The sequence below is a fragment of the Macrobrachium rosenbergii genome, chromosome 46 (assembly GCF_040412425.1).
Source record: "Macrobrachium rosenbergii isolate ZJJX-2024 chromosome 46, ASM4041242v1, whole genome shotgun sequence".
In the NCBI taxonomy this organism is placed as follows: Eukaryota; Metazoa; Arthropoda; class Malacostraca; order Decapoda; family Palaemonidae; genus Macrobrachium; species Macrobrachium rosenbergii.
This window is the reverse complement of record NC_089786.1, coordinates 7,950,001-7,977,500: the sequence shown is the minus strand read 5'-3', so window position 1 is coordinate 7,977,500 and position 27,500 is coordinate 7,950,001. Positions and strand designations below refer to the sequence as shown.

The window sequence follows — 27,500 nt, the reverse complement described above, 5'->3', positions numbered from 1 at the left end:
TATATAATCAATGCATATTTAAACAAATTCAAGGGTTTCATTATTCACGAAACTGAAAATTCAATCTAAATACAACAGCAGAACTCTGTCGATTTCTTTATTATAAAAAATATTAAGAAAGGCAAGAATTAGATAAGAATTAGAAGACTTAATTTAAACTGGATACCGATAACTTGCCATTTAGTAGGGCAATAAAAAGTAATGCTAATGTACGGCAACATTTCATACATATGTATACACATACATTATATATATATATATATATATATATATATATATATATATATATATATATATATATATATATATATAATCTAATATAAATATCACCACACTACGATATAATGTGCATCTATATATTATTTCCGTAAATAAAACCGAGAGTCTATTAATAAACTATGTTTTGACTTGCCGTTATTTAGCCCGGGGGCCACCTTCCCTCAACACTGGCCCCTATGTAAGCCTGCATCATGAAAGTACCTTGGTCCGACACTCTCTTACATTACCCACATTCTTGAGACATGAATGCATTAATAAACAAAATCACCAAAACAAATATACGTTAACTGCAATATACACAGCAAACAAAATATTCGCCTCCCAAGAAAATTCAAGCAGCTGAGCTACGAACCAGCAGATTAATAATGGTAAATAAAAGCCTAACAGACCAACTCGATAAAAAAAAAAAAAAAAAACAATAATAAAAGACTAAACGATTGACTAACCAAAAGCAAATTTAAAAGTACGCGTACCATAAGTGTTTGGCAGATTAGAGAGTAGAACGGATAGGTGGTCTGGGAGGAGGATGAAGAGGGTGGGGAAGAGGTGGGAGGAGGGAGGAGGTGGGAAGAGGTAGGTGGTTGGGGGTGGGTTCGAGAATTGTTGGGGAGGGGTGGGGTTTCTGGAGTTGAGGGGGAGGGGGTAGGGGTATGGTAAAGACCGGTCTCGATTCATTGCTCTCATTACTGACTAAACTCAGTCACCCGCTTAGCGAACGTCAAAGCAATGCCCGCTAAGAAATTTTCTACTTGCTAAGAGATCTATTTTTTTTATTGGACAGTTAGTTTATTTATTTTTTGTTTATTTATCTTGATGTTTTAGTTTATGCTGAGACATTTACTTTTTTTGTTATAGAGGTATTACTTTTGCTTGACAATTTATTCATTTTTCTATTTTTTTTATTTATTTTTTTAGGTTTTACTTTTTGCTGAGAAATTCACTTTTTTTTTTTTTTGCTTGTTATGGATGTCTTACTTTTCTGTTGGGAGTTTTACTCTAACTTGGGAATTTACTTTTTCCCAGCAATTTATTTCTTGTTAAGAAATTAACTTATTCCGCGAAATTAATTATTGCTAGGGTATTGACTTATAATAAGCCAAGACATTTACTTACTAACAAGAAATTTATTTATTGCAAGACATATAATTATTGTCAAGAAATTCAATTATTGCAAAACATTTACTAACTAGCAAGACATTTACTTATTGCAAGAAATTTACTTATTGTCAAGAAATTTACTTATTGCAAGACATTCCATTATTGTCTAGAAACTTAATTATTACAAGATATTTACTTATTGCAACACATTCCATTATTGTCAAGAAATTTAATTATTGCAAGATATTTACTAACTGGCAAGAAATTTACTTATTACAAGATATTCAGTTAATGTCAAGAAAATTTCATTATTGCAAGAAATTTACTAACCGCCAAGAAAATTTCATTATTGCAAGAAATTTACTAACCACCAAGATATTTACTTTTTGGTATGAAATTCACTTTTTGTTTAGAAATTAATTTTTTTTTCTAAATAAAATTCTTGCTAAGAAATTTCCTCATGTCAAAATGTTACACTCAAATTCTTGTACTTAGAACAATAAGTAAGAAGCGTAGCTAAATATATTCAGTTGAAAATAATAAATGATAATTCATATCTATGCAGTATTTAAGTAACTATGTACTTCTTCATCTTAGCCTTTTTGTAACTGTGACGCCAGTTGGTAATATTCCATTAATTAATAAGTTTGGAGGGCCACAAAAACCTCACCTTGAATTCCTCTGTAACCCAACTTTCTTCTCTCTCGCTTCCTTCCTAATATTTTCTCTTATCTCTTCTATCTTTGGTTTTATCTTCTATTTTCATATTTTCTTTAGTGGCCATCTCGGTTCCCCCATTGGTACTTCAAACCCCCCTCTCCAATCCGGGTTCTCCCCACCCCAAAAAATAAAATACGTAAAGAATAAAACATTGTTTTAAAACATTTCACCTATTATAGTTAGTATATTATCAGAAGATTTTGACATCATTTAAAACAAATCTTTCCAGGAACACATTCGCCTAAGAAGGGGAAACCAAGCCCCTTATTGTATGTACCTTTGCTTGTGTGCTTACAAAGTTGTTTATGAGTGTGTATATGCTGTAGCGTTTGTGTGTTCACCAGCGTGACGTTTGTGTGCATGTTTGTGTCTATGTGAATTATTTTTGCATGTGACGAATGTATTTTAAGTGAGTGTGTTCACATACGTGTGTTTACGAACACATTTACATGTATGTTTGCTCTTAAGGATATTGGTGAGTGTTACGTTTGTGCATGTATGTATTTAACTAGGATATGTATTAACGTCTTCATACGTACATACTTCCAACCGTTTGTTTGTACGTGAATATACTTGCCAATTTCCGAAAAGTCATTCATAAGTGCTAAGTTCATATATGTGCGTTTATCCACGTTGAATGATGGCCGTATTTACGTATGCCAATATATACTTACAAACACTGCCTAAACATCCAAGTGTTCATGTACACTTGTGTACGCGCGCGCGCGCGCGGGCGCGTGTTCTCTCTCAAGCACGACATGCGTGAACACCAGCTCATTAAAGTCCAGTATTTTATGAAATTAGTATTAATGGCAGCGGGCATGCAACCCCACTAGTTTTAATGTAAACAAAAATTCATTAAGACTCCGGGTCTAATGACGGCACCATATTACGGAAGCGTAAGAATGGCACGCGCAGAGGAAGAAGGCCATAATGGAATTAACTGCAGGAAATATAATCCACTGTGCCAGGAGCGTTTTCGGCTTTTGTCATGGATATTGTTAAAAAAATACTATTTTTATTTTTTGAGCAGCATACACTGTGGAGTGTGTTATGCAGGCCATTGGCTTAAGAATATTATTATTATTATTATTATTATTATTATTATTATTATTATTATTATTATTATTATTATTAAAAATAAATATTTTTTTGAGGGGCATACACGGTGGTTCATGTTAAGCAAGCCATAGAAAAATTATCATTATTATGGATATTACAAAATAAATATTTTTTTGAGGGGCATAAACTGTGGATCATGTTATCATCATTATTATGGGTTTAAAAATATCAATGAAAATACACTTATTATTATTAGGCTTTATTATTATTATTATTATTATTATTATTATTATTATTATTATTATTATTAATTAGGATGAAGAATTATTGATGAAGAGAGAGGCGAGTTACGCTAAATGAAAGCTGCTTTTATCAAGATCCTGTAAAATAACTTTTACATAATTCCGTCCAGTGATTTTAAATGACCATTTCATATTTTCAAACTAAACCCCGTGGATTCGTCATACTACGAACACGAAAGATTCGTAGCTACGAAAAAAACAAAACTTTGAAAACGACGAAAAACGTGAAAACGTACATGCTTGAAAAAAATTTGAATATTCCAGTGAACGAATGAATAATGCTAAATAATAGCCCTGTTCGAATGAAAAAGGTTTAAAAGTATTAATGAAAAAATTGATTATTCAAGTGAACGAATGAATAATGCTAAATAATAACCCTGTCCGAATGAAAAAGGTTTCAAAGTATTAATGAAAAAAATTTATTATTTCAGTGAATGAATGAATAATGCTGAATAATAACGCTGTTCGAATGAAAAAGGGTTTAAAAGTATTAATGAAAACAAATTGAATATCCCAGTGAACGAATGAATAATACTGAATAATAACCCTGTTCGAATGAAAAAGGCTTGAAAGTATTAATGAAAAAACTGAAAAAAAACAAGAGCTAGGAAAAATAACATGGACAAAAAAAAAAAAATGCCACATAATATAAATACATGGACGAAATCTCTTGAAACTTATCACATACGAATAAATACTTGAAAATGCCCATTTGGAAAGTTTGAAAAAACTTCATGCAGGAAAAAACCATTAAGAATCACCATGGATAAAGAAAATCCTCTGGAAAAAAATTACCATAATCTGTAAAATAAAAACAAACTTGAGATATAACAAAATATGATAAAAAAAAACCTGAAAAAATGTTTATGAGAAAAACCTTCATGTATCCATACAGAAAAATGTTTAAAAATGCTAATTATGAAAAAACTTGAAAATAAGAAAAACAAAAAAAAAAAAAAAATCATATAGGAAGAGCGCCTTGAAAACAATTATGCACGGAAAAAGGCGATTAAATATGACAAAAAAAAAAACATGACAAAACAGAAAAAACCTGGAATTACCATGTGTAGAAAAAACCACATACAGAAAAACCGTAATATAGACGAAAAGAAAAACATCCAGTAGCTAATTATTAAAGAAAAAAAACTAGAAACGCTTGAAAGTAACAATATGCAAAAAGCTTAAAATAAAAATATACAAAAAAGCTTACAACAACTATATACAAAAAGCTTCAAAATAATATATACAAAAGACTGAAAATAAAAATACACCAAAAAGCTTTGATAATATACAAAAAAAGCTTGAAAATAACAATATACAGAACAGCTTGAAAGTAACAATATAAGCAAAAGGCTTAAAAATAAAAATATACAAAAGAAGCTTAGAAATAACTAACAATATAAATAAAAGAGCTTAGAATTACCAACATGAGAAAAAACTTGAAAATAAAACGCATGACAAAGCTTGACAATAGCATAGAACAAAAAAAAAAAAAATCTAGAGTTATACTTGGAAATACCCACATATGGAAAAAAAATAAAAAAAAAACAATATTAGAAAGGAAAATTAAAACAATTAAAATTAACTTTCCACGAAAACACACGCTTACACTTGGGGAAAAAAGCTCGGAACAGCAGCGTAAGAAAAGGCATACATGAAAATTATGTATACCTGATTTGGCAAATAGTCTCGCTGGAACGAAAAAAAAAAAATAAAATAAAATAAAATAAAATAGAAAATAAAAAACCTCGATCCAAATCGTTAATTTTCCTAAGTTCTTCAGAAAAGTTAGTTGAATTAATTAAGATGACATAGGATGATATAGGATAATAAATATATATATATATATATATATATATATATATATATATATATATATATATATATATATATATATATATATATATATACTATATATAAACCTCAAGTTGATCTTACGAAACACAAAAAAGTCCGCAAAAACAAAGCAAAAACGAAGAACAACAAAAAAAAAAAGCAAGAAAGAAAATTCTTCTAGCTTAAAGTAAGTGCAAAAACACAGCGTTACCTGAAACCGCGACAATGTCGCCCTTAATTACAGAGGCCCGAGAGGTGGAAGTTGTTTACCGGGGGCGCGGCAGAGGACCGATTGTTTATAGAAGTGAAGATAATGTCGAGGCAATATCAATTAGTGTGCGTTCTTGCCTTTTTGGGCTTTCTTCTTCTCCTCCTTTCCTCCTTCTGTTTCCTTCATTCTCTCATCTCTCTCTCTCTCTCTCTCTCTCATAAGTATGTATATTTTTCTTATCTCTGTCTAGAACATACATGCCTATGGAAGTTTGCCTTCTCTCTCTCTCTCTCTCTCTCTCTCTCTCTCTCATTTAATAAGTACATATATTTTTCACTCACTCTCTCTCTCTCTCTCTCTCATATAATAAGTATGTATATTCCCCCTTTCTCTCTCTCTCTCTCTCTCTCTCTCTCTCTCTCTCTCTCTCTCTCTCTCTCTCTCTCTCTCTCTCTCGTATGATAAGTATGTATACTTCTCCCCCGCCCTCTCTCTCTCATATAAGTAGCATGTATCTCTCTCTCTCTCTCACTCTCTCTCTCTCTCTCTCTCTCTCTCTCTCTCTCTCTCTCTCTCTCTCTCTCTCTCTCTCTCTCTCTCAGAACAATGTATTATTTTTCTTGCCCCTTCCAGAAAACTGGCCTCTTCCCCCCGCCCCCAACCCCACACTCATACAAACACACAAACACACAAACACACACACGCCCAAATAACGCTACTTAGGATAGAGTTTAATATTTAGGTCACTGTGAAACACAAAACAGGCCAATAATTAAAGTTATTACAAAACGATATTAAGGTCACTTTAAAACACCATATAAGCCAGTAATTAAGTCACTGTAAAACAATCAGTATCTTCAAAAACATTACAGATTCCTATTTCTAAGTTTCTTGATTTGATATAGTCTTCGTTTTGATCACTCTCTCTCTCTCTCTCTCTCTCTCTCTCTCCTCGTCTCTAATTACCGGCCACAAATCTCATTTTTGATACTTAATTTGACGATACAACTGAACTCAGTTTTCGTTTGTGAATCATCCTATGTCTGTTTGTTCGTCTACCCGTCTTTCATCTCTCTCTGTTTGTGTTTATCTGTTTATCCACCTCTCTCTCTCTCTCTCTCTCTCTCTCTCTCTCATTCTCTCTCTCTCTCTCTCTCTCTTCCGAGGTGCGTGATCGGAGAGCCACACCCCTTCATCCTTTTCTTTTCTTCTAATTCTTACCCCGCCCTCTTTTTCAGACCTCCCACGCCCCCTGAACCAGCCCCTACCCTGACAACCCTCCCCTCACCTCCCAAGGACCCAAGCAAAGACTCGCATGCACGCCCCCCCTCCTCCCTGTTCCCCCTTCCCCCTCCCCAAAACAACCCACCCTTAACCTCCCAAGGACCCAAGCAAAGACTCGCATGCACTCCCCCTCCGCCCCCTTCCCCCTCCCCAGGCAACCACCCCCACCCACCCTTTCCTGAAATTACTGCATGGCTTCAGCTTACTCCTTTAAACTCCACTTTTTCCCTTCCGGCCCTGAAGTCATTTTGCATTCGCGAATCGTGCATTAATGCATAAGCCATTTAATGAACTCACAGCCGATGAAGAATGCAGCCGCTCCCGCGTGGAAAAAAGAAAAATGCACAGGTTTAACTCACATTATGCCTGCGTGCGAGCGGGCGGGCGTGCGGGCGGGTATGTGGGCGGGCGGGAGGGCGCGTGGGCGCGCGCACAGCGTCCTGTGCTCGTTTACGTGTTGTGATTAAAAGGAGACTGCGAAATCATGACGGTGAATGCATGACAGTATACTGTAATGGATGCGTTTCCAGCTAATCTGTGTTGTAATGCATTTACAAGCACTCGTTCTTAGATGCAGACCTTACAGACCTTACAAGGAAGGTTGGTAATAACCTTTGATGTCTACCAGAGAGTTGCTAACGCATATATTTTGCATCTTCCAGTCTTGGATGGTCTGGGATGCATCTGAGTAATAAACAATAATCAGGAATCATGAACAGAGAGAGAGAGAGAGAGAGAGAGAGAATCCTATAGATTCGTATGTATACATTAGTTTAATTAACTTTGCTTGCAGTCAAGAGCAGGACACTACCAATAATCTTTTGAATATCTTACAATTAGAGAGAGAGAGAGAGAGAGAGAGAGAGAGAGAGAGAGAGAGAGAGAGAGAGAGAGAGAGAGTTTGTAAAATTAACCGTTTAGATGTCCCAAATGAGTTTTCTCTTTGCCAAATAGCACAGAAGAGAGGTGAGAGGTTTCAACTCATGTAAGGAAATAGGCCACGCCCCCTCCAAATTGCCATATACCTCTTGGCATTTTCTACATGCTGAACAAAGCTCGTATCTGCTCCAATTTTCTTACTTTCCTCTGTGTTTCCTTTTCCATACACCTAACTAATTTCTTCTGTACTATATCGTCCCTTCTCCTATCTTTCTTTTTAATCTTGTCATAGTCAAGCTTTGAGGATGAGAAGGAAAATGACTATTTTTTAGGTTTTGTCATTAAAATGGAATAACTAGAAGTAATGGTAAGCTATTAGTGCTGGTAAGTGTGCAGGGGTGAAGGGGAGGAGAGGGAGAGGGAGAGGGAGAGGAGAGGGAGAGGGAGAGGAGAGGGGAGGGGAGGGGGAGGGGGGGGGAAGGGGAGGGAGGGAAGTTTGTGGGGGTTAGGGGAGGGGTGGGAGAGGGAGGGGGGAGGGGGGGGAGGGTGAAATGTGGAACTTTCCTTCCAACCAGTAAAACACAGAACATCATCTGAAGCCATTTACACGCCACGAAGCAGGCCTTGTAAATTTGGCAGAAATCGGTCAAATCATTTACGAGGGTCCCGAATTGGAAGAAGAACTCCGACGTTGCAATTCAATTCTGCGTCATTGAATACGCAGAGGAACTATCAAGTCGTAACGTTTTATCCGACGAGTTTGACGACAGACGTAATATTGGCATCTATACGCGACTGAAGGAAAATGTCCTTCTATCGGATTCCAGTTGTCACACTTATTTCCGCTGTCATTCATTCATTCTTTTCTCTCTCTCTCTCTCTCTCTCTCTCTCTCTCTCTCTCTCATACGCATACACACAAACACTACACACACATGCAAAAATACACTGTTTCTTTCTCTCACACAGGGACATATGCATACATATAAATATACATTTTTTTTCGCTCTCTCTCTCTCTCTCTCTCTCTTTCTCTCTTTGACACACACCTACTCACACACACAAAAATACGCCGTTTCTCTCTCTCTCTCTCTCTCTCTCTCTCACACACACACATACACACAAACAAACTCTCACCACAGCAACTTATTCCATCTATTTCTCCCCTCCCCCCCAACAATCCTCATCCAATCCTCCTCCTCCTCCATCCTCCCTACCCCCCACCCCTTCCCCCACCCTCTCTCTCTCTCTCTCTCTCTCTCTCTCTCTCTCTCTCTCTCTCTCTCTCTCTCGCAGCGACGAAGAATTACAGGAACGACATTGGAAACTTCAGAGGGATTTAGGCGAGGGAGTTGTCCGAATGAATGGTGAAGCCATTTATCAAATTCCGATATCTTTGCCTCGCTGTGACAAAGGAACTGCGAGCCATAGAAATCATCTCACGGGCCTCAAAATAATATTGCTTTGCTTTCGCACAAAACGACAAAGACGACAGCAGCGGCGGCGGCGGCGGCGGCGGCGGTGGTGGTAGTTATATAGCAAGGGTCCTGCCGAAATTCACAAGGGTCCGACGACTTGGGAGGGACAAACGACGACGAGTGTTGATAGTAATCGGTTTATTCGATTTTCTTTTATTTATTAATTTGTTTATTTTCAATTTTTTAAGCTTTTTCTTTTCAGTTAGTTCAAGTTTTTCTTTTCGGTTTATTCAAATCTTTTCTTTTCGAGTCATTCAGTTTTTTCTTTTCAACTTGTTCAATTTTTTCTTGCCGATTTATTCAATTTTTTCTTGTCGATATATTCAGTTTTTTCTTTTCAGTTAATTCGAGTTTTTCTTTTTGGTTTATTCAGATCTTTTCTTTTCGATTTATTCAGTTTTGTCTTTTCAATTTATACAGTTTTTTCTTTTCAATTTATTCAGTTTTTTATTTTCGATTTATTCTGTTTTTTCTTCTCGATTTATTAACTTTTTTCTTTTCGATATTTTCATTTTTTTCTTTTCAATTTGTTCAAGTTTTTCTTGCCGATTTATTCAATTTTTTCTTGTCGATATATTCAGTTTTTTCTTTTGGTTTATTCAATTTTTTTTATTTTCGATTTATTAAGTTTTTCTCTTCGATTTATTAAATCTTTTCATTTCATTCAGTTTAATAAATTTCTATTTTCAATTTATTCAATTTTTTCCAATTTATTCGATTATTTCTTGTCGATTTATTCATTTTTTCTTTTCAATTCATTATTTTTAATTTTAAATTTCTACTTTTTTCTTTTCAATTTATTCGTTTTTTCTTTTCGATTTGTCCATTTCTTTCTTTGAAATTTATTCTATTTTTTCTGTTAAATTTATTCAGTTTTTTCTGGTAAATTTATTCAGTTTTTTCTGGTAAATTTATTCAGTTTTTTCAATGCATTCAATTTTTTCTTTTCAATTTATTAAGTTTTTCTTTTCAATTTACTAAAATTTCTCTTTTCGATTTATTCAATTTTTTCATTTATATAATTTAAATTTTTTCTCTTCAATTTATTAAATTTTTTCTTTTCAATATATTCAGTTTTTTTTATTTATTCAGTTTTTTCTTGTCAATTCATAAAATCTTTTTCTTATTAAATTTTTTGTATTAACTTTATTTGTTCACTTTTTCTATTTTTTATTTCGATGTATTAATTTTCTTCCTTTCAATTTATTCTCTTTTTTTCTTTTCATTTAAATTTTTTTCTTCTCAGTTTATTGAGTTTTTCTTTTCAGTTTATAGAGATTTTCTTTTCAATTTATTCAGGTTGTTATTCCAATTTACTTAATTTTTTCTTTTCAATTTATTTAATTTTTTCAATTGATTATTCTATCCAAATTATCCAATTTTTTCAATCAACTCAATTATTTCTTTTCAATTTACTCAATTTTTTCTTTTTAAGAATAAATTTCTTCTTTTCGTCAGTTCCGATTCTTTTCTCCTGTAGATCGACATCTGCTGTCCTCCCTTGCATCAACATCAATCTACATCTACCTCCATCCACTCTCATCTACGAGTATTTCCAGCTGCATCTACCACCGTCACCTACTGGCATCAGTTGCATACAATGAGCTGGGCCACTTGCCCGCATCCAGGCATTACACTTCCTCTTACACTTTCTCATCCTACATTAATTCCTTCGTCTTCCCAGGTATAATACGGGTCTGGTTGTCGCGTCTAATGGGGTCAACGGAGAGAGAGAGAGAGAGAGAGAGAGAGAGAGAGAGAGAGAGAGAGAGTAATATAATCATATAGAATTGAGATTTAGAGAGTAAGAATTGTTTCAAGCAGCAGACACTGTGCAAGCATAAGTAATATATTCACATAAGAACTGATTCTGATGCTTGGAAATACAAGAGAGAGAGAGAGAGAGAGAGAGAGAGAGAGAGAGAGAGAGAGAGAGAGAGATTGCTAACATTTATGAAAGTGTGTAGTATAATCACAAATGAGTTATGAACATCAAGGAATTGTTTCACATGCTTGAAAATACATGAGAGAGAGAGAGAGAGAGAGAGAAAGAGAGAGAGAGAGAGAGAGAGAACATAAGGCCAAATAAATAGACATGACTGATGTTATTAAATTATAATTATAATTACAATGGCAATAACTGTACCAGCTACATCCCTTGGTGTTTTCAAGATTTCATAATTTTCAGACATTCTACATTTATTATAAAATGATCTCATTTCTTTTAGATGGTATGACAGCATACAGTGCTTTTGAACGTGCAATGCTTGTGATTTATTTAATTTTTGGTGATTCCTTTATCTGAAGTTTCAAAACTTAAATTATTTCAGTTATTAGAATTTTTATGCTAAAATTTTGAATTTATTGAGAAGTTCTGAAATTAAAGAAGATTTCTGACAGGTAATCATTTCATCTGTGAATATCATTGTTCATCATTAACCACAATGATCAAAAACAGGTCACATTATACGCGAGACTTGTTATTAGACTTTAGAACGTTACGAGTGCGCCGTTGTTTCCAACACGGGCTCTTACTTCAAAAACTATCAATTCGTCGCCTCGAGTTTTTAGTCGCAATTTGGATTCCGAAGAATGAAAATACACCCAAAATATAAAGCAAAAAGGCATAAATCAAAGAAATGTTTACCGACCCAAGTTTCACAACATAATATAAAAATAAATATATTGAAAATTATCGGCCATAGAAGTGGCCCAATTATCTTTAAAGTTACCACCGGAACTATGCACACACGTGCGCGCGCGCACACACACACACACACACACACACATATATATATAGAAAAGCAATAAGTTCTCTTCTTACCTTCAACGCCAGGGGGCAACACCTAATCTTCACCACCAGCCGCCTGGAAAAAAATAAAATAGATTTAATGATACACATTTACAGAAAGAAAAGTAATTAAACACAAAAACAAAAGCTCTAGCTTAAAAATGCATGGGGAAAATGAGAGAGAGAGAGAGAGAGAGAGAGAGAGAGAGAGAGAGAGAGAGAGAGAGAGAGAGAGAGAGAGATATTCAATAAAAAAATAAAGCTACAAAAAAAGTCATAAGGAAAAAATAAATGAAAATTTCATATATATAGTTATTGTTACACCCCTCCCGTTAGTTTGAGCCTCTCTCTCTCTCTCTCTCTCTCTCTCTCTCCTGGAGGTCAACAGTACCGTAATGTTATATATATTCCTCGAGTTGCACCTTGGATCATTTGCAAGGCATCCAACCCCTCCCATTCCCCTCCCTACCTCCTCCCCCTTCCACCTCCCACCCTCCTCCTCCTCCTTCGATACATACGGGTACTTTTAATGAAGTCCCAGAGAGAAGCTGCTACGAAGACGATGCGGGTTACAATGCAGAGGTAACTGATCTCTCTCTCTCTCTCTCTCTCTCTCTCTCTCTCTCTCTCTCTCTCTCTAGGACTAGATGATGATGATAATGCTGGCAAAGACGAGCAACATCAGCATAAGCATCCCGTTGCAGATGCTGATACAATGGGGGTCTTTGACCCCAAAGTGTTTCAAGAGTTTGTGGCGATGCATCTGCGCAATCTCTCTCTCTCTCTCTCTCTCTCTCTCTCTCTCTCTCTCTCTCTCTCTCTCTCTCTCTCTCTCTCCTTCGAATATATCATTGTCTCGTAGATATAATCATTTGCCAACTTAGAGCTAAGCTCTGAAGACTTTTCAATTTCTTACAGTGACCTAGATTACTTGCTCTTTTATACGATTTTGACGCCTTGAAATAAATAAGTAATAAAAAACCAGACCATTTATATGTACCTTTGTTATATGTATATATTTACGTATATGTATATGTATATATATATATATATATATATATATATATATATATATATATATATATATATATATATATATATTTTATATATATATATATATATATATATATATATATATATATATATATATATATATATATATATATATATATATATATATATATATATATATATATATATATATATATATATATATATATATATATATATATATATATATATATATATATATATATATATATATATATATATATATATATATATATATATATACAGTATACATACCACATTCCCAAGCACTATATTAGAAATACAGGATTTAAACACGTATCCTAATCCTAGCATCTTCCTTTGCGGACGACAGAACTGGATTAAGTGGGATTAACCTAACATAACTTTTCCCCCCAAAATGATTCATTTCATAACCTGCAAATAATCCGTAAAAAAGGATGTTGATTATCTTAATTATTTACTTATAAATAATTATAAATGAACTGAACTGAATATAGAACATAGGCCAAATTCCAAGCGCTAGGACCTATGAGGTCATTCAGAGCTCCAACGGAAATTGACAGTGAAGGTTTGAAAGGTGTAACAAGAGGAAAATTTCTCAGTTGCACTATAAATCAATTGTCAGGAGAGGGTTGAGGAAAGTAAGATGGGAGAAAGAGAACATGGAAGGAGATACAGTAAAAGGAACGAAAGGGGTTGTAGCTAGGGGCCAAAGGCACGCTGCAAAGAACCTTAAGTAGTGCCTACAGTGCATCGTATAAGGTGCACTGACGACACTTCTCCCCCAAAGGGGTTAAATAATTATAAGGTATAACAATTTACCAAAAATCATACACACACACACATACATAAGAGGAATACAATTAAGTCTCAGATGAATAGAATACAATACAACCAATGCATTAAATACAGCGATGTATTAAATATTGCTTGATGAAATAATGTATACAGATAACATTACAGTACCATACTGACTTAACAAGACATTGCAAATGAAATAAAATTATACTGAATAAATCTTAACAAGAAGTATTTATTAGTTTGACTTCCACTTTCCAATCAACATTAAATGGTGCTCAGAAAAAACTAAACAGCATCAACGAAAAACCTGAATACAGTAAGAATCACGTTTTCTCGATCACATTTTCTCATTCTAACAAAAAAAAAAAAAAACATGATACACAAGTAAAAATAAAAAAAAAAAACTCATTATAATAAAAATCGTTTTCTCGATCACATTTTCTCATTCTAACAAAAAAAAAAATCCCTAAATAAAACTAAACATCATCAACAAAAAATCTAAGCCTAAATGTGGTAAGAATCACGTTTTCTCATTCAAAAAAAAAAAAAAAAAAAACACGAAATACAACTAAACGTCATAAACAAAAAGCCTAAACACAATACGAATCACGTATTTTTCGATCACATTTTCTCATTTAAAAAAATAAAATGCAACTGAACAGCACAAAAAAAAACAACTAAATAGCATCAACAAAAAACTAAATATAATAAGAATCACCTTGTCCTGAGAAAAAAAAAAAAAGACTTCATACAACAGAACTAAAAAGCATAAAAAAACTAAATACAGTAAGAATCACCTTGTCCCGAGAGAAAAAAAAACAACTTAATACAGCAGAACTAAACAGCATAAAAAAAACTAAACACAATAAGAATCACCTAGTCCCGAGATAAAAAAAAATAATAATAAAAACACTCTATACAGTACAACAGAACTAAACAGCATCAACGAAAAAAAAAACTACACAGTAAGAATCACCTTGTCCCGAGAAAAAAAAAAATAAAAAAGCAGCTTAATACAGCAGGTGGTTCACTCGGGTGCAATAAAAACATGCGAAGGGCGTCCCTATTCATCATCTTTTATGAGCGGTCCGCCAAGACGGGTTCTGTCGAAGAGGGGGGGGGGGGAGAGGAGAAGGGGTGATGGCGACAGAAAGAGGAGGGGGAGATGGGAAAGGGAACGAGGGTGGCGACGGGAGAGAGGAGGTGAGGGGGAAGAAGAGCTGGAGTTTGGGGAGGGGATGAAGGGTCTTCCAGGGAGGGGAGATGGGAGGGTGACAGAAAGAGGAGGGGTAGATGGGAAGGGAAAGGGTGGCAAAGGGGAGAGAAGAGGTGAGGGAAGAAGCTCTGGAGTTTATGGGGAAGGGGAGGGGAGGGGAGGAGGGGAGGAAGGGTCTTCCAATGACATAGGTGAAGGGGAAGATAAGGGTAGGGGTGTAAGTTGCGGGAAGGAAGGTGGAAGATAAGGGGAGGGGTGCAAGGGAAGAATAAGGGGGAGGGTGCAAGGGAGGGGGGAACAGAACGGGGAAAAGCACAAGAAGGGTGGAAGGGGAAGGAGGAAAAAAGGAGGAGGCGTACGGAAGAAGAGGAAGGGGAAGATAAGGGAAGGGGAGAGAGAGAGAGAGAGAGAGAGAGAGAGAGAGAGAGAGAGAGAGAGAGAGAGAGGAAATGAATGAGAAAAACAAGGAGAAGGCGAGGAGGGGAAGGGGGAATGGAAAAGTTAAGGGGAACAAGGAGATGAGAAAGAAGGAGAGAGGTCACTTATAGGGAAGGGGAGGAGATGGCTGAGTGGAGGGGAGGGGGGGGAAAGGGGGGGGAAAGGGGGAGACGGCGGAGTGGAGGGGAGGAGAGGAGGAAATGGGATGGGAGGGGGAAAAGAGGGAGATGGCGGAGTTGAAGGGAGGGGAGGGAAAGGGGGAGGAGGAAGGGGAAGGAAAGGGGAGGAGGAAGGGGAGAAGGGGAGGGGGGGGGCTAACAGAAGAGTGTTGGTCTAGTCAAATCGAGTAAGCGTGTCCTCGGCGGCTCCTGGTGAGGTCCCTAACATTATTACGAAGACAACAAGACTCCTTACTCTCTTTATTGGGTCTCTGCCTCCACTCCAGGGGCGTCTGTCGCAGGCAAAAGGACAGACGCTGGAGAGGCCCTTAGCTATATATTCCTCCGAGGGAGGTGGGTGGGTGGGTGGGTCCCTCCGTAACCCTAACACTCCCCCTCCTCCCTTGCTCCGAGGAGGGAATAAAAGCTCTTGGGGCTCCATCGTGGCTCCGAGATAAAATGGTCTGACGGCGGTTACGAAAAATAGGGTGATAAAAGGTCATCGAAATAAAAAATAAAAAAAAGAATATATATAAAAATTGCTTCTACATTTTCGACCATAGCGTAAGCCTGGCTACACGAAATCAGTTTTTGGAAATATAAAGCCAATGTACAATGAAATTCTTTTATAATAGAGAGAGAGAGAGAGAGAGAGAGAGAGAGAGAGAGAGAGAGAGAGAGAGAGACTTATCAAAAATCTTCAAAATAAATAATATCTACGACGAAAAATTTCACTTGGCGTCCATAAACTAAAATATCAAGTTTTAATAATAATAATAATAAGTTTGCACAAGCTACAATCAGGTAATCTATTATCGACGACACTTCATCACTGTAAACATGACCAAGAAATGGCTGATCATGACCAGGTATCAAGTCCAAACTAGCCAGAATCGCTGTCCCCAGGAGTCTATAGTCTCCATTTTCTCAAGAAGCGGTACCACTGCTTCATTCAAGACTTGCATTTTCCTCTCTGTTCATTTCCTCCATTTCCATCAAGCCCGAGCCTACAAAGGGTTCATTAGAGGTTTCTTAGTGTTGCCAGAGTTAATATCTGTTTCAGGGGCTTTTGAAAAAAGACGGCTGGTGATATAAAAACGTTCCATTGATTTTACTTGTGATCATATCTACAGTACTGTGTAAAACTATAGAAAAGTAAAAAATGCGCCTAAGTTTCTTAGGGGCAATCGAGTTTTCTGTACAGCCGCCAAAGCGTATAATCAAGGCCACCGAAAATAGATGTATCTTTCAGTGTCTCGGTATAATGCTGTATGAGCCGCAGCCCATGAAACTTTAACCAAGGCCCGGTGGTGGCCTATCCTATATCGTTGCCAGAAGAATGATTATGGTTTATGTTAACCTTAAATAAAATAAAAACTATTGAGGCTAGAGGGCTGCAATTTGGGATGTTTGATGACTGGAGGGTGGATGATCAACATGCCATTTTGCAGCCCTCTAGCCTGGGTAGTTTTTAAGATCTGAGGGCGGACAGTAAAAAGTGTGGACAAAATAGAGCGCGGACTGATAGACAAAGCAGACAAAGCCGGCACAATAGTTTTCTGTTACAGAATGTACATACTGCCGGGATACAAGGAAATAAGGTTTTCTTGGTTTTACCAACGATAATATCTATATTACCGGTCTGTACAAAACGAAAAAATCCTTTGTTAGTTTAACCAGACCACTGAGCTGATTGACAGCTCTCCAACATTGCTAGATTACAAAATAAAGTTGCATTGACAACATCCACATTGCCGGACTGTACAAAAAATTCCACTAATAATATCCGTATTGGTGGGTGCAAAAAGAAAAAAGTTCCAGCAAAAAAAAAAAATCCAGTAAAAAGAAAAAAGTTCCACTTGTTTTGCCATCACTGGTCCTAATTCACGCCAGACTGTTCGAGAAAACGTTGACAAGTGGTGATAGTCACACTAGTAACTGTTTAACACTTTAAAGGAAGTGTATACTTATGTCAACTTAGAAGAAAAACTTTACTACAAATTATTTTAATAAGGTCCGGGGAACATCTTCCCGAGAAATAAGCGAGTACCGAGACCTTTCCCTGAAAAAAGCGGGACGCTATATGTCTTCAAAACTAACCATAGAATTTTCTTGAAAATAATCTCATTATGTTTCCTACACCCAAATTAATCCAGAGGTTCGAATCTAATCTAACCTAACCCAACCTAACCTAACCCTAGTGGCATGGCAAATAACCGGGGCTGGTGCAATACTAGCAAACATCTCAGGAATTTCCTGGGAAAGGGAGAGAACTTATCTGTACAAAAATAACGTTAGTAGCATAAGAATAGGAAAAACCGCTAAGGTGTCAGTAAAGCTACTAAGGTGCAAGGTATGAAATAAAACGCATTTAATTTTCGCTTAAAAATGCCCATGGAACCGCGAGTGTTTCTATGAGTAACGCCCTCGGCAGTCACACAAAAAAGCAGTGCATGGGTATGCCCCATTCAACGCTCCCTGACTTCATCCGAATGCGATCTGTGGATACAACTGACAAGCATCGACTTCGGCTTCGGTTTCAACAGCCAAAAACTCTTGTTTGTCCGAACGAGACACATCATCACATCAGTTACCCAAACCGCCATTGTCCATCTCAGAAACGGATAAGTCAAACGGCTGCATTCGATAAGAAAAAAAAAAAAAAAAAGATCCGCAAATCCGGAATGGCAATCTCAAAAGATCCATTGTCGACGGTGAATCCGGATTAACCGGCCGAATCCTCTTACTGATTTTAACCGGCCGTCTAGTGTATGAGGCAACCGCAGCCGGATTTAACTATGGAGGATTTATCTTTCTCTCTCTCTCTTTTATTTTTTATTTTTTTTTGAAATGGCAGAGACGACAAATCTTCAGGAATAAATCCCCGCGCTAGATCAGCTGGCATTAAGCCTCAAATACGCCGGAATCGGAAACCGAGGTGTGAAATGGACGAGCGAGAGATAACAAGCGTAAGTAATATATTTATTTTTACCTGTCTCGAACGGGGATGACTGATCGGGCACTTTTTCGGTTTTGTCAAATAAGGCAAAAAGGACAGTGATTCGGGGGATGCCAGAGCAGATCTTCTGGAGGTAAAATCCGTCAAATAATTTGACGATTTTCTGAAAAAAATGGAGATAATGTCTTGCGCAAATATAATTTTATGAACAGCGAAATTCGGATAGGAATGTTTTAAACCACAAACAACACGCATGCGCGTACACACACATACACATACACACACGAACACCTCTCGTCGATGGATACACACGTCCAATATTTGACAGCTAATGAAAATAACAATAAGGCAAAAACAAATACAACTTGAAGGTAAAAAATTTAACATATTTCCCTAAAAAAAAGCAAAGTTAAATCAATGTATGAAGAGCAGATACTATAAAAAAAAAAAGAGAGCAAGAGTAACCGAATAAAAAAAGAAATAAAATAAATAAATGAAATAACGATAACGAAGATGAACGACCACAAAGTAACTGAGAACCCCAAGCCCCCAGTAACAGGCCCTCCAACACCCCTTCCCCCCCTACCTCAACACCCAGTGACCACCTCCTCCTACTCCTTACTATACTCAGTGCCAGCTAGGTATGTCGACACCCTTTTTATCCCACCCAATACACCCTATACATACAACCCTTTATTCCACCATATACAATATATATATGTAAGCCCACTCCATCCCCATTCGATAAAATCTCCCCACTCTTATACACACACACACTATATATATATATATATATATATATATATATATATATACATATACATATATTTAAATATATATACATATATATCTACACAAGAGTATACATGCATAACTCTATGTATACGTATAATGTCTTCAATCATCACATCTCCTTCTTCTATGTAAATCCATCATCACATCTCAAATCCACCTATGCAAATCCCTCAACACAAGCGGCCCCCCCCCATCCCCACCTACTAAAATACATGACTATCCATCCCCCTGTCTACCGACCTCCTATGAATACCCCATTCCACCTATACAAACAACCTGCAACCCAAGGCGATGCATTTTTTTACACTTTTGCTGATGGAAAAACTGGAGGGTGGGGTCGTTGCCATCTAGGTTACGTCTAGATCCTTCTAGATACCGTCTAGATATCCTTCAACGAGCAACCCACTCTGCGGAGGGAAAAAGAACGAGACGAGAGATTTCGTTGATGGAAAAAATTGGAGGGTGGGGGGCGTTGCCCCCTAGGTTCCATCTAGATTCCGCTAGATCCCTCTAGATACCCTACAACGAACAATCATTTTGAAGGAAAAAAAAGATACGAGATATTTTGTTGATGGAAAAATTTGGAGGGTAGGGGGCGTTGCCCCCTAGGTTCCATCTAGATCCTTCTAGATTTCTCTAGATACCACTAGATACCATTCAACGAACAACCCACTCTGGAAAGGGAAAAAGAAAGACGCGAAATATTTCGTTGATGGGAAAAATTTGGGTGGAAATTTTGGAGGGTAGGGAGCGTTGCCCCCTAGGTTCCATCTAGATCCTTCTAGATTTCTCTAGATACCATCTAGATACCCTTCAACGAACAACCAACTCTGGAAGGAAAAAACAAGACGAGACATTTTGTTGATGGAAAAATTTGGGTCATGGAGGAGGAGGAGGAGGAGGAGGAGGTGGAGGAGGAATTTGGGGTGGGTAGGAGGTATGTGTGTGCGGGAAATTACCTCTCTTAAGACGGGAGCCATGTGGACAGTGTCCGGGCCATAATCAACGCCAGGGCCACCAAATTGATGGGACACTAAACAAGGGCCTCATGTCATTAGAGAGAGGCGGGCGAGCGAGAGAGAGCGCCTGTCTTCATTATTTCGATGGGGGCCACTTCGGGGCCTCCCCCTCCTACTCCTACTCCGCCTTCGTCGGGAAGGTCGAAGGCGCCTTTTGGCCCAGGCAGGCGATGGAGTGAAAATTATTATTATTATTATTATTATTATTATTATTATTATTATTATTATTACTGAAACAAGGAGACCCTGTAACGAGGCTGTAATATCATTATTATTATTGTTATTATTATTATTATTAATTGGGTATATATTATTCCTATGTAGGAAATAAATGTTATTACAAGGTTAGAAAATTGTTATAATTATTATTATTATTGTTATTATTATATTAATCAATTTTACAGTAATGGGGAACCGTCTTGGATAATGAAAAGTTCTCTCTCTCTCTCTCTCTCTCTCTCTCTCTCTCTCTCTCTCTCTCTCTCTGATTTCCTCAACAATGAAAGAATTCTCATTCTTATCCACCCGATTCCATGCTTAACCATCCTCTCTTCTCTCCTGTGCACTGTACATCTCCCCATCTCTCCTCCAACCACGAAAGGGGGAAGAGTAAAGGAAGAGGGGAAGAGTAAAGGGAGGTGGAGGAATAAGTGGGAAGCAGAAATAGTATAAGAAGAAGTGGAGGTGGAGGGGGGGTGATAGGAGTGGGAGGCGTGGGCTGGAATGGAGGTATTCCATGCACTGCACATCTAACTTCCTACCATGGAAGCAGGAAGGGAAATAAGAAGAAGAAGAAGAAGAAGAAGAATAAGAAGATGAAGAATGGGGGTGATTGGAGTGGGAGGCGTGGGCTGGAATGGGTGTATTCCATGCATTGTACATCTCCCCATCTCTCTTCCAATCATGGAAGCAGGAAGGAAAATGATAAGAAGAAGAAGAAGAAGAAGAAGAAGAAGTAAGTAAGTATACCTTAGTTTTACCAGACCACTGAGCTGATTAACAAATAGGGGGTGATTGGAGTGGGGGGTGTGGGCTGGAATGGGGATATTCCATGCACTGTACATTTCCCCATCTCTCTTCCAGCCATGGGAGCAGGGAGGGAAATGAGAAGAAGAAGAAGAAGAAGAAGAAGAAAGAAGAAGAAGGAGAAGAGGAAGAGGAAGAAGACGAGGAAAAGGAAAAACAAGAATGGGAAGTGTGAACTGGAATGGGGGTATTCCATGCTCTGTACATCTCCCTATCTCTCTCCCTACCATGAAAGCAGGAAGGGAAATAGGAAGAAGAAGAAGAAGGTAGGGAACAGAGGTCGGTGGTGAGAGTCTGGAACGGAGGAGGGGGTTGGGGCTAGCGGCGAATGAAGGAGTTAGAGTGATAACAGCCGTAGGAGATTTATTGGCGTCGCAATGAGGTGTTTTGTGTAGTTGTGTCAAACAGGGTCGCCCTGACACGGGCCAGGTTTATAGCCCTCGGTGTCAACACATAAGGCTTTCATCTCCGGGTTATAGTCCGATACCCTTTATATGGGCAATGAACGGAGTTTCTTGCTGTTTTCTAAACACACGCACCTCCCATCTCTCTCTCTCTCTCTCTCTCTGACTTCATAGTTTTTTATCTTTATTTTTTGCTGTTGTCTTGAATATTAGTTTTGCTGTGGGGTTCAGATTGTTTTATCTTTTTTTAAATTTTCTTGCGTTGCAATTTAAGATAGTTTGTCTATCTTTATTTTTACATCAGGGTTCTATCTATCTATCATCCTAAATTTATGCATCTTTTTATATTACGATTTTTTTTTGGTGGGTCCATCATTTTTTAAACATTTTTTCTTCTCGCATCCTTAATAGCATACAATATGAAACGAGAATATTTTTGTCAGAGAAAAAAACTTCTCCATGAATGGAAAAATTATAATGTATGGTGAAAGCTTTTATTCATGGCGACGTGTCTACATGCCTCATAATTATAAATAAGCAAACAATCACGATATATATACATATATATATATATATAAATATACACACATATATATATATATACACACAAGCATACATACACACACACACACACATATATATATATATATATATATATATATATATATATATATATATATTCTGGTTCCAATTTCGAGCTGCAAATATTAGGCCAACAGTAGCGAGGAAGGAACAAAAGAAGGAATAAGTAGGGAACTACAGAAGACTGAGATACTGCCAAAGAATTGGTGATAAATGACTGATGGGTTTAATCAACCTGGCGGCGCAACAACAACGGTCACCTAGTGAAAAGTGAATACACTTTAACTTACATTCCAACAACTCTGTTCACGAAAGCAAAACAACAATAATCCAAAAACCGCAACCGGGCGACGCGAGTTGAAAAGAATCCAAGTCTTTTTCCTCTTGGGAATAAACCCGAGCTTGCACAAGCAATAATGGCAAGCACGAAATCGTGATGAAGCACTCTGACCAAAATATAGCAAATCACCTTAATTAGTCTCAGGTGTCAAATAAGGAGACCCGGGCAATGAGCTCTCGATAAATCTGCTCAGACCCAGGCTTTATCAGCAACATTTTAATAAAAAAATTAAAATGAATCGCGGGGGGCCTCTGCGCTTCGCCCAGGAAGTTTTTAGGTTCCGGAAGGGGAGAAAAAACCTGCCCCCCTTCCCTTCCCCCCCCGAAAAAAAAACACACGAGCGGTGTTGGCATATCCTGAAAGCCTTGGCATATAGCACAAATACATATTCATAAATTATTTTAGATAGCTTTACTTACACAAAATCATATTTCAATCTAAACGAACATCTGCATCAAGGCCAATCTTGATCTGAACAATATAATTCGAAAACTGCGCGCACGCGCGGAAGCCCATGCGCGCGCACAATCGCTTCCCAGCATCCCTCTTCTAGAGAGGATTCATATATAACCCACAATATTTTCCAACTAAAATGGCAACCTCATCAGTAGCTTAAAATTGAGTACCACCACCATCAAGTCAGGGTACCCATCCCATCACCCTACCCCATGACCGACCAGGGCACAGACAATGAATTCCGGAATTCCTTTTTCCTTCCAGCCTTCTTTTTTCCCCCCTCGAAATGATACGAGAGAGAGAGAGAGAGAGAGAGAGAGAGAGAGAGAGAGAGAGAGCAGCAGCAGAGGGCATTTTCCGCCAAGGGTGACAGTGATCGGTTTGAACGGCGCTCTGGTCCTGGAAAAAAGACGATTTTCCAATTCTACGGTTCCAGGTTTCTTGCCTGGACGGTCATTTAGTAATCGTGCGGTCCCTCCTCTCCCGTCTCCCCCCTCCCACAAAACCATGGTGGGTTGGGGGTTGAGGAGGGGGGAAGGGCAAGGGGTAGGGGAAGGGGAGTTCTCTTGCGTCCGGTTAACATACATACATCAGTCATGAGCCGGCTTAAGAGTCCATGAAAAATGGAAGAAAAAAGGTCGTGAGGACTTTTACCGGATATTATTTACCCCGCCCCCCTTTTTTTAGGGGGCGTTAGGTGGTGCCTCTGCTGTGAGCGCCTTTTCCGACTGTCTGAATGTCTGTCTGTCTGTCTGTCTGTCGTGGGTCTATGTCAATTTCTCTTTCTGCCTATTTTAATGACTCTAATGTTGGCATCGTGAAATCTTGCGTGTATGTGTACAAAGCTTTTAAAATAAATAAACATAAATATGATATATATACATATATATGTATATACATATACATTATACAGTGTATATAATATATATATATATATATATATATATATATATATATATATATATATATATATATATATATATATATATACCAATGGGCTAGTGATTATCAATCTCGCCTCATCAGAAAGATACCCTGGGATCGATTCTGTGGGGAGGGAAGTGGTGAGGACGCCCCCAAGCCCATTCCCGGAAACGCACTGTGCTCCTGATGACCCAAACAGTGAAATGTGTACCTGCCAGTTAGTCGAATTTCGTGGGTTTCATTCTGAAAACACTTGCCTTGAACCAGTGGGTCAACAGGCTACTGAGCAACACCCCAAAAATAATTTTCTAAAAAATATAAGTTGATATATATACGTCACATCAAAATATTCCATAAATCCAATGAGTGTGTGTGTGTGTGTGTGTCTGTATGAGAGAGAGAGAGAGAGAGAGAGAGAGAGAGAGAGAGAGAGAGAGAGAGAGAGACTCTTCTTCTTCTTATTATATCTTAAAATAGTTTGACAGTACCGCTGAGAGCACACCGATTACCAGATAATATATAGTAGACCTCGGCATTAACCCAATAAAATATGGAAGTAATAATAATAATAATAATAATAATAATAATAATAATAATAATAATAATAATAATAATAATAATAATACGACTATTCTGAAGCAATTAAATCTTCACAGACCAAGTATGTTAATAAAATAAAGCTAATATCCCTCAAAATCAAAATAAAATTAAGTTATGTTTAATCTTTCCTCATTACTGTAATTTGCATAAGTGCCTCCGGCAAGTGTAAGTGACTCACCTGATATTATAGGATGTTGCAAGTGTTATGTGGCACTTAGGGGGAGTGGGCTTCTTTAAAGCGTTAAGTACGTAGCACTTGGGAAAACACCACATTAACCTATAAACACTTGATCTTGGCACCAGCACCTATACAAAACAATAGTCATAAGACGTTATAGGGGTGTCTTCCAAGTGTTATGTGGCACTTCTGGTGGGAGGGGCCCTCTAAAGTGTCAAGTACGTAGCACTTGGGAAAACGCACCACCCTTTGGCCATAAAACACTTAATCTGCCAGCACCTATACAAAAAAAATAGTCACTTTTTGCCTATAAAACACTTAATCTTACCAGCAACTATACAAAAAAAAATAGTCACATTTTTCCTATAAAACACTTAATCTTGACAGCACCTATACAAACCAATAGTCACATTTTGCCTATAAAACACTTAATCTTGCCACCAGCACCTACACAAAACAATAGTCATAACTATCTTACCTTTATTAACAATCATTAATTTTTTTTACACAGCTTTCACATGAGTATTCCTCTCTTGATTGACCTGACCTTAACCTCAAAGGTGATTCAAGAATAAACCTCATGATACAAATGAGGTTTACTTTTTTATTATCACAGTTAATCCTAAACTTTATTAAACTCAAAGACTGTAAAGTCACAAAGTTATTCAATTAGTTTTCTGATAAGCTTCAAGCCACATATGGGGTTAAACCTCAGTTACCTACAATCGTTGCCCTAACCTCATTTGATAAACCGAATAAAATTCCTAGATCTAACCCCTTACCAACCCCGCAGACAAACCTCAATTCATGAACTAACATTATTATTTTTCTTGATCAGCTACAAGATCTATATGGGGTTTAAACCTCAACAGCTATAATCATTAACCCCGGTGACCTCCACTATTGCATAAGCTGTTAAAAAAAGACAACGTCACTCAGCTCAGTCAACAGCCCCAGTCAAACCTCACTAACTTTCATCAACAACCCCAAACAAACCCCACTAGCCTCTATCAACACCCGCAATCAAACATGACTAACCTCCATCAATAATCCCAAACAATCCTCACTAACCTCCATCTACAACCCCAAATAAACCACACTAACCTCCATCAATAACTCCAATCAAACCTCACTAACCTTCATCAACAACCCCAAACAAACCTCACTAACCTTTATCAACAATCCTAAACAAACCTCCACTAACCTCCATCAACAACCCCACACTGACCTCACTAACCTCCATCAACAACCCCAAAAAAACCTCACTAACCTCCAGCAACAACCCCAATCAAACCTGACTAAACTTCATCAACAACCCCAAACAAACCCCCACTAACCTCCATCAACAACCCCAACCAAACCTCACTAACCTCCATCAACAACCCCAAACAAACCTCACTAACCTCCATCAACAACCCCAAACAAACCTCACTAACCTCTATCAACAACCCCAAACAAACCTCACTAACCTATATCAACAACCCCACACAACAAACACATCGAAAAGGTCTTCGACGACGTATCGGAGCCATAAAATCATCTACCTACCCCTATCAACCCCCTCTCTACATGGCTCATAAATTGCGGTGGGTGGGAGGAGGAGGAGGAGGAGGGAGGGAGGGAGAGGAGGGAGGGGTAGAGGGAGGGGGGTGTTATGATGAGAGAGAGAGAGAGAGAGAGAGAGAGAGAGAGAGAGAGAGAGAGAGAGTTAGCGTGAATGTATGTTACACTTTGATGACCTCAGACAAGTAGACTTATGAAGCCCTGGAGGTTAATTGCTCCAGTGGTCAAAACTCATCATTAGCTTCTGCCGGACTAAACAACTTCTATCTATATATATATGAGTCCTGCCATCTGACTCAGCTGTGACTCACCGAGAGACTCGGCCATCGTCAGTCTGTCAGGCTTTTCAGTCTATTAGCTTCTCAATTCTGACTCTACAATCGTCAGGTTTGAGAACCAACGACTGACTCAGCCGAAGTCAAGCTGGGCTCTACTGCCAGTGAGTCTCTGGCTATACCGGCAACTGACTCTCCTGAGGTCAATTCTGACTTATTCAACATCCTCTGTGACTCACCGTTCTGACTCTAAGTCACGATGGCTATCGTAACAATCGTCAGATATGACTATACAATCACCCTTTAAACTTTTTGTACAAATAAATTAATTAAACATTTTAAAAACTAAGAGAAAAGGCTTACTCATCATAATTTGTGACTCAGAAAAAGGTTTACTCATCATTTGTGACTCATCGTTCTGACTCACTATCGCAACAATCGTCAGATATGACTCTATAATCAGCCCTGACTCTACGTATGAATAAATTCATTCCACAAAAAAAAACTTAATAAAAAAAATAAAAAAAAATAAAATACTTCTTTCAACCTTACTACACGACAACAGAAATCTGAGAAACGACGTATTTTTCGGGTCATATATTGCAGCCCTTTTGTGTGTTTGTTAATTAAAGAAAGGCGAGCTTCCTGTGCCCAGACAATGGGGGAGGAGGCTAAAGCAGATTAAAAATATGACATTTGACATGGTTAGTAAGACGTGTTTCTTATAATTAGACTTTTATAAAATGTAATAAATTTTATATTACTATAAATATATACAGTATATATGTAGAATCT

The 27,500-nt window shown here is 37.5% G+C and overlaps 2 protein-coding genes across 7 annotated transcripts in view; one reads left to right on the top strand and one right to left on the bottom strand.

Moving 5' to 3' along the window:
• Positions 1-27,500, bottom strand: part of pros (prospero) — a 1,677,936-nt gene that overhangs the window by 870,047 nt on the left and 780,389 nt on the right. For all 6 annotated transcript variants that reach the window (XM_067089459.1, XM_067089458.1, XM_067089463.1 and 3 more), the window contains one exon: positions 11,973-12,015. The gene's annotated coding sequence lies outside the window, so the exon portion shown is untranslated. The remainder of the gene's footprint in view (positions 1-11,972; positions 12,016-27,500) is intronic.
• On the top strand, positions 20,220-21,558 carry LOC136830115 (rho GTPase-activating protein gacV-like). The gene is made up of 3 exons (XM_067089306.1): positions 20,220-20,275; positions 21,130-21,312; positions 21,441-21,558. The coding sequence occupies exons 1-3, from the start codon at positions 20,220-20,222 to the stop codon at positions 21,556-21,558; spliced, it is 357 nt and encodes a 118-aa protein (XP_066945407.1).

Coding starts and splice junctions, on each gene's coding strand:
- LOC136830115 (XM_067089306.1), top strand. CDS start 20,220: ATGGAGGAGGAGGAGGAGGAGGAGGAGGTGGAGGAGGAATTTGGGGTG. Junction 20,276..21,129: donor GAATTTGGGGTGGGTAGGAG/GTATGTGTGTGC, acceptor CCATGGAAGCAG/GAAGGGAAATAAGAAGAAGA. Junction 21,313..21,440: donor AAGAAGAAGAAGAAGAAGAA/GTAAGTAAGTAT, acceptor TCTCTCTTCCAG/CCATGGGAGCAGGGAGGGAA.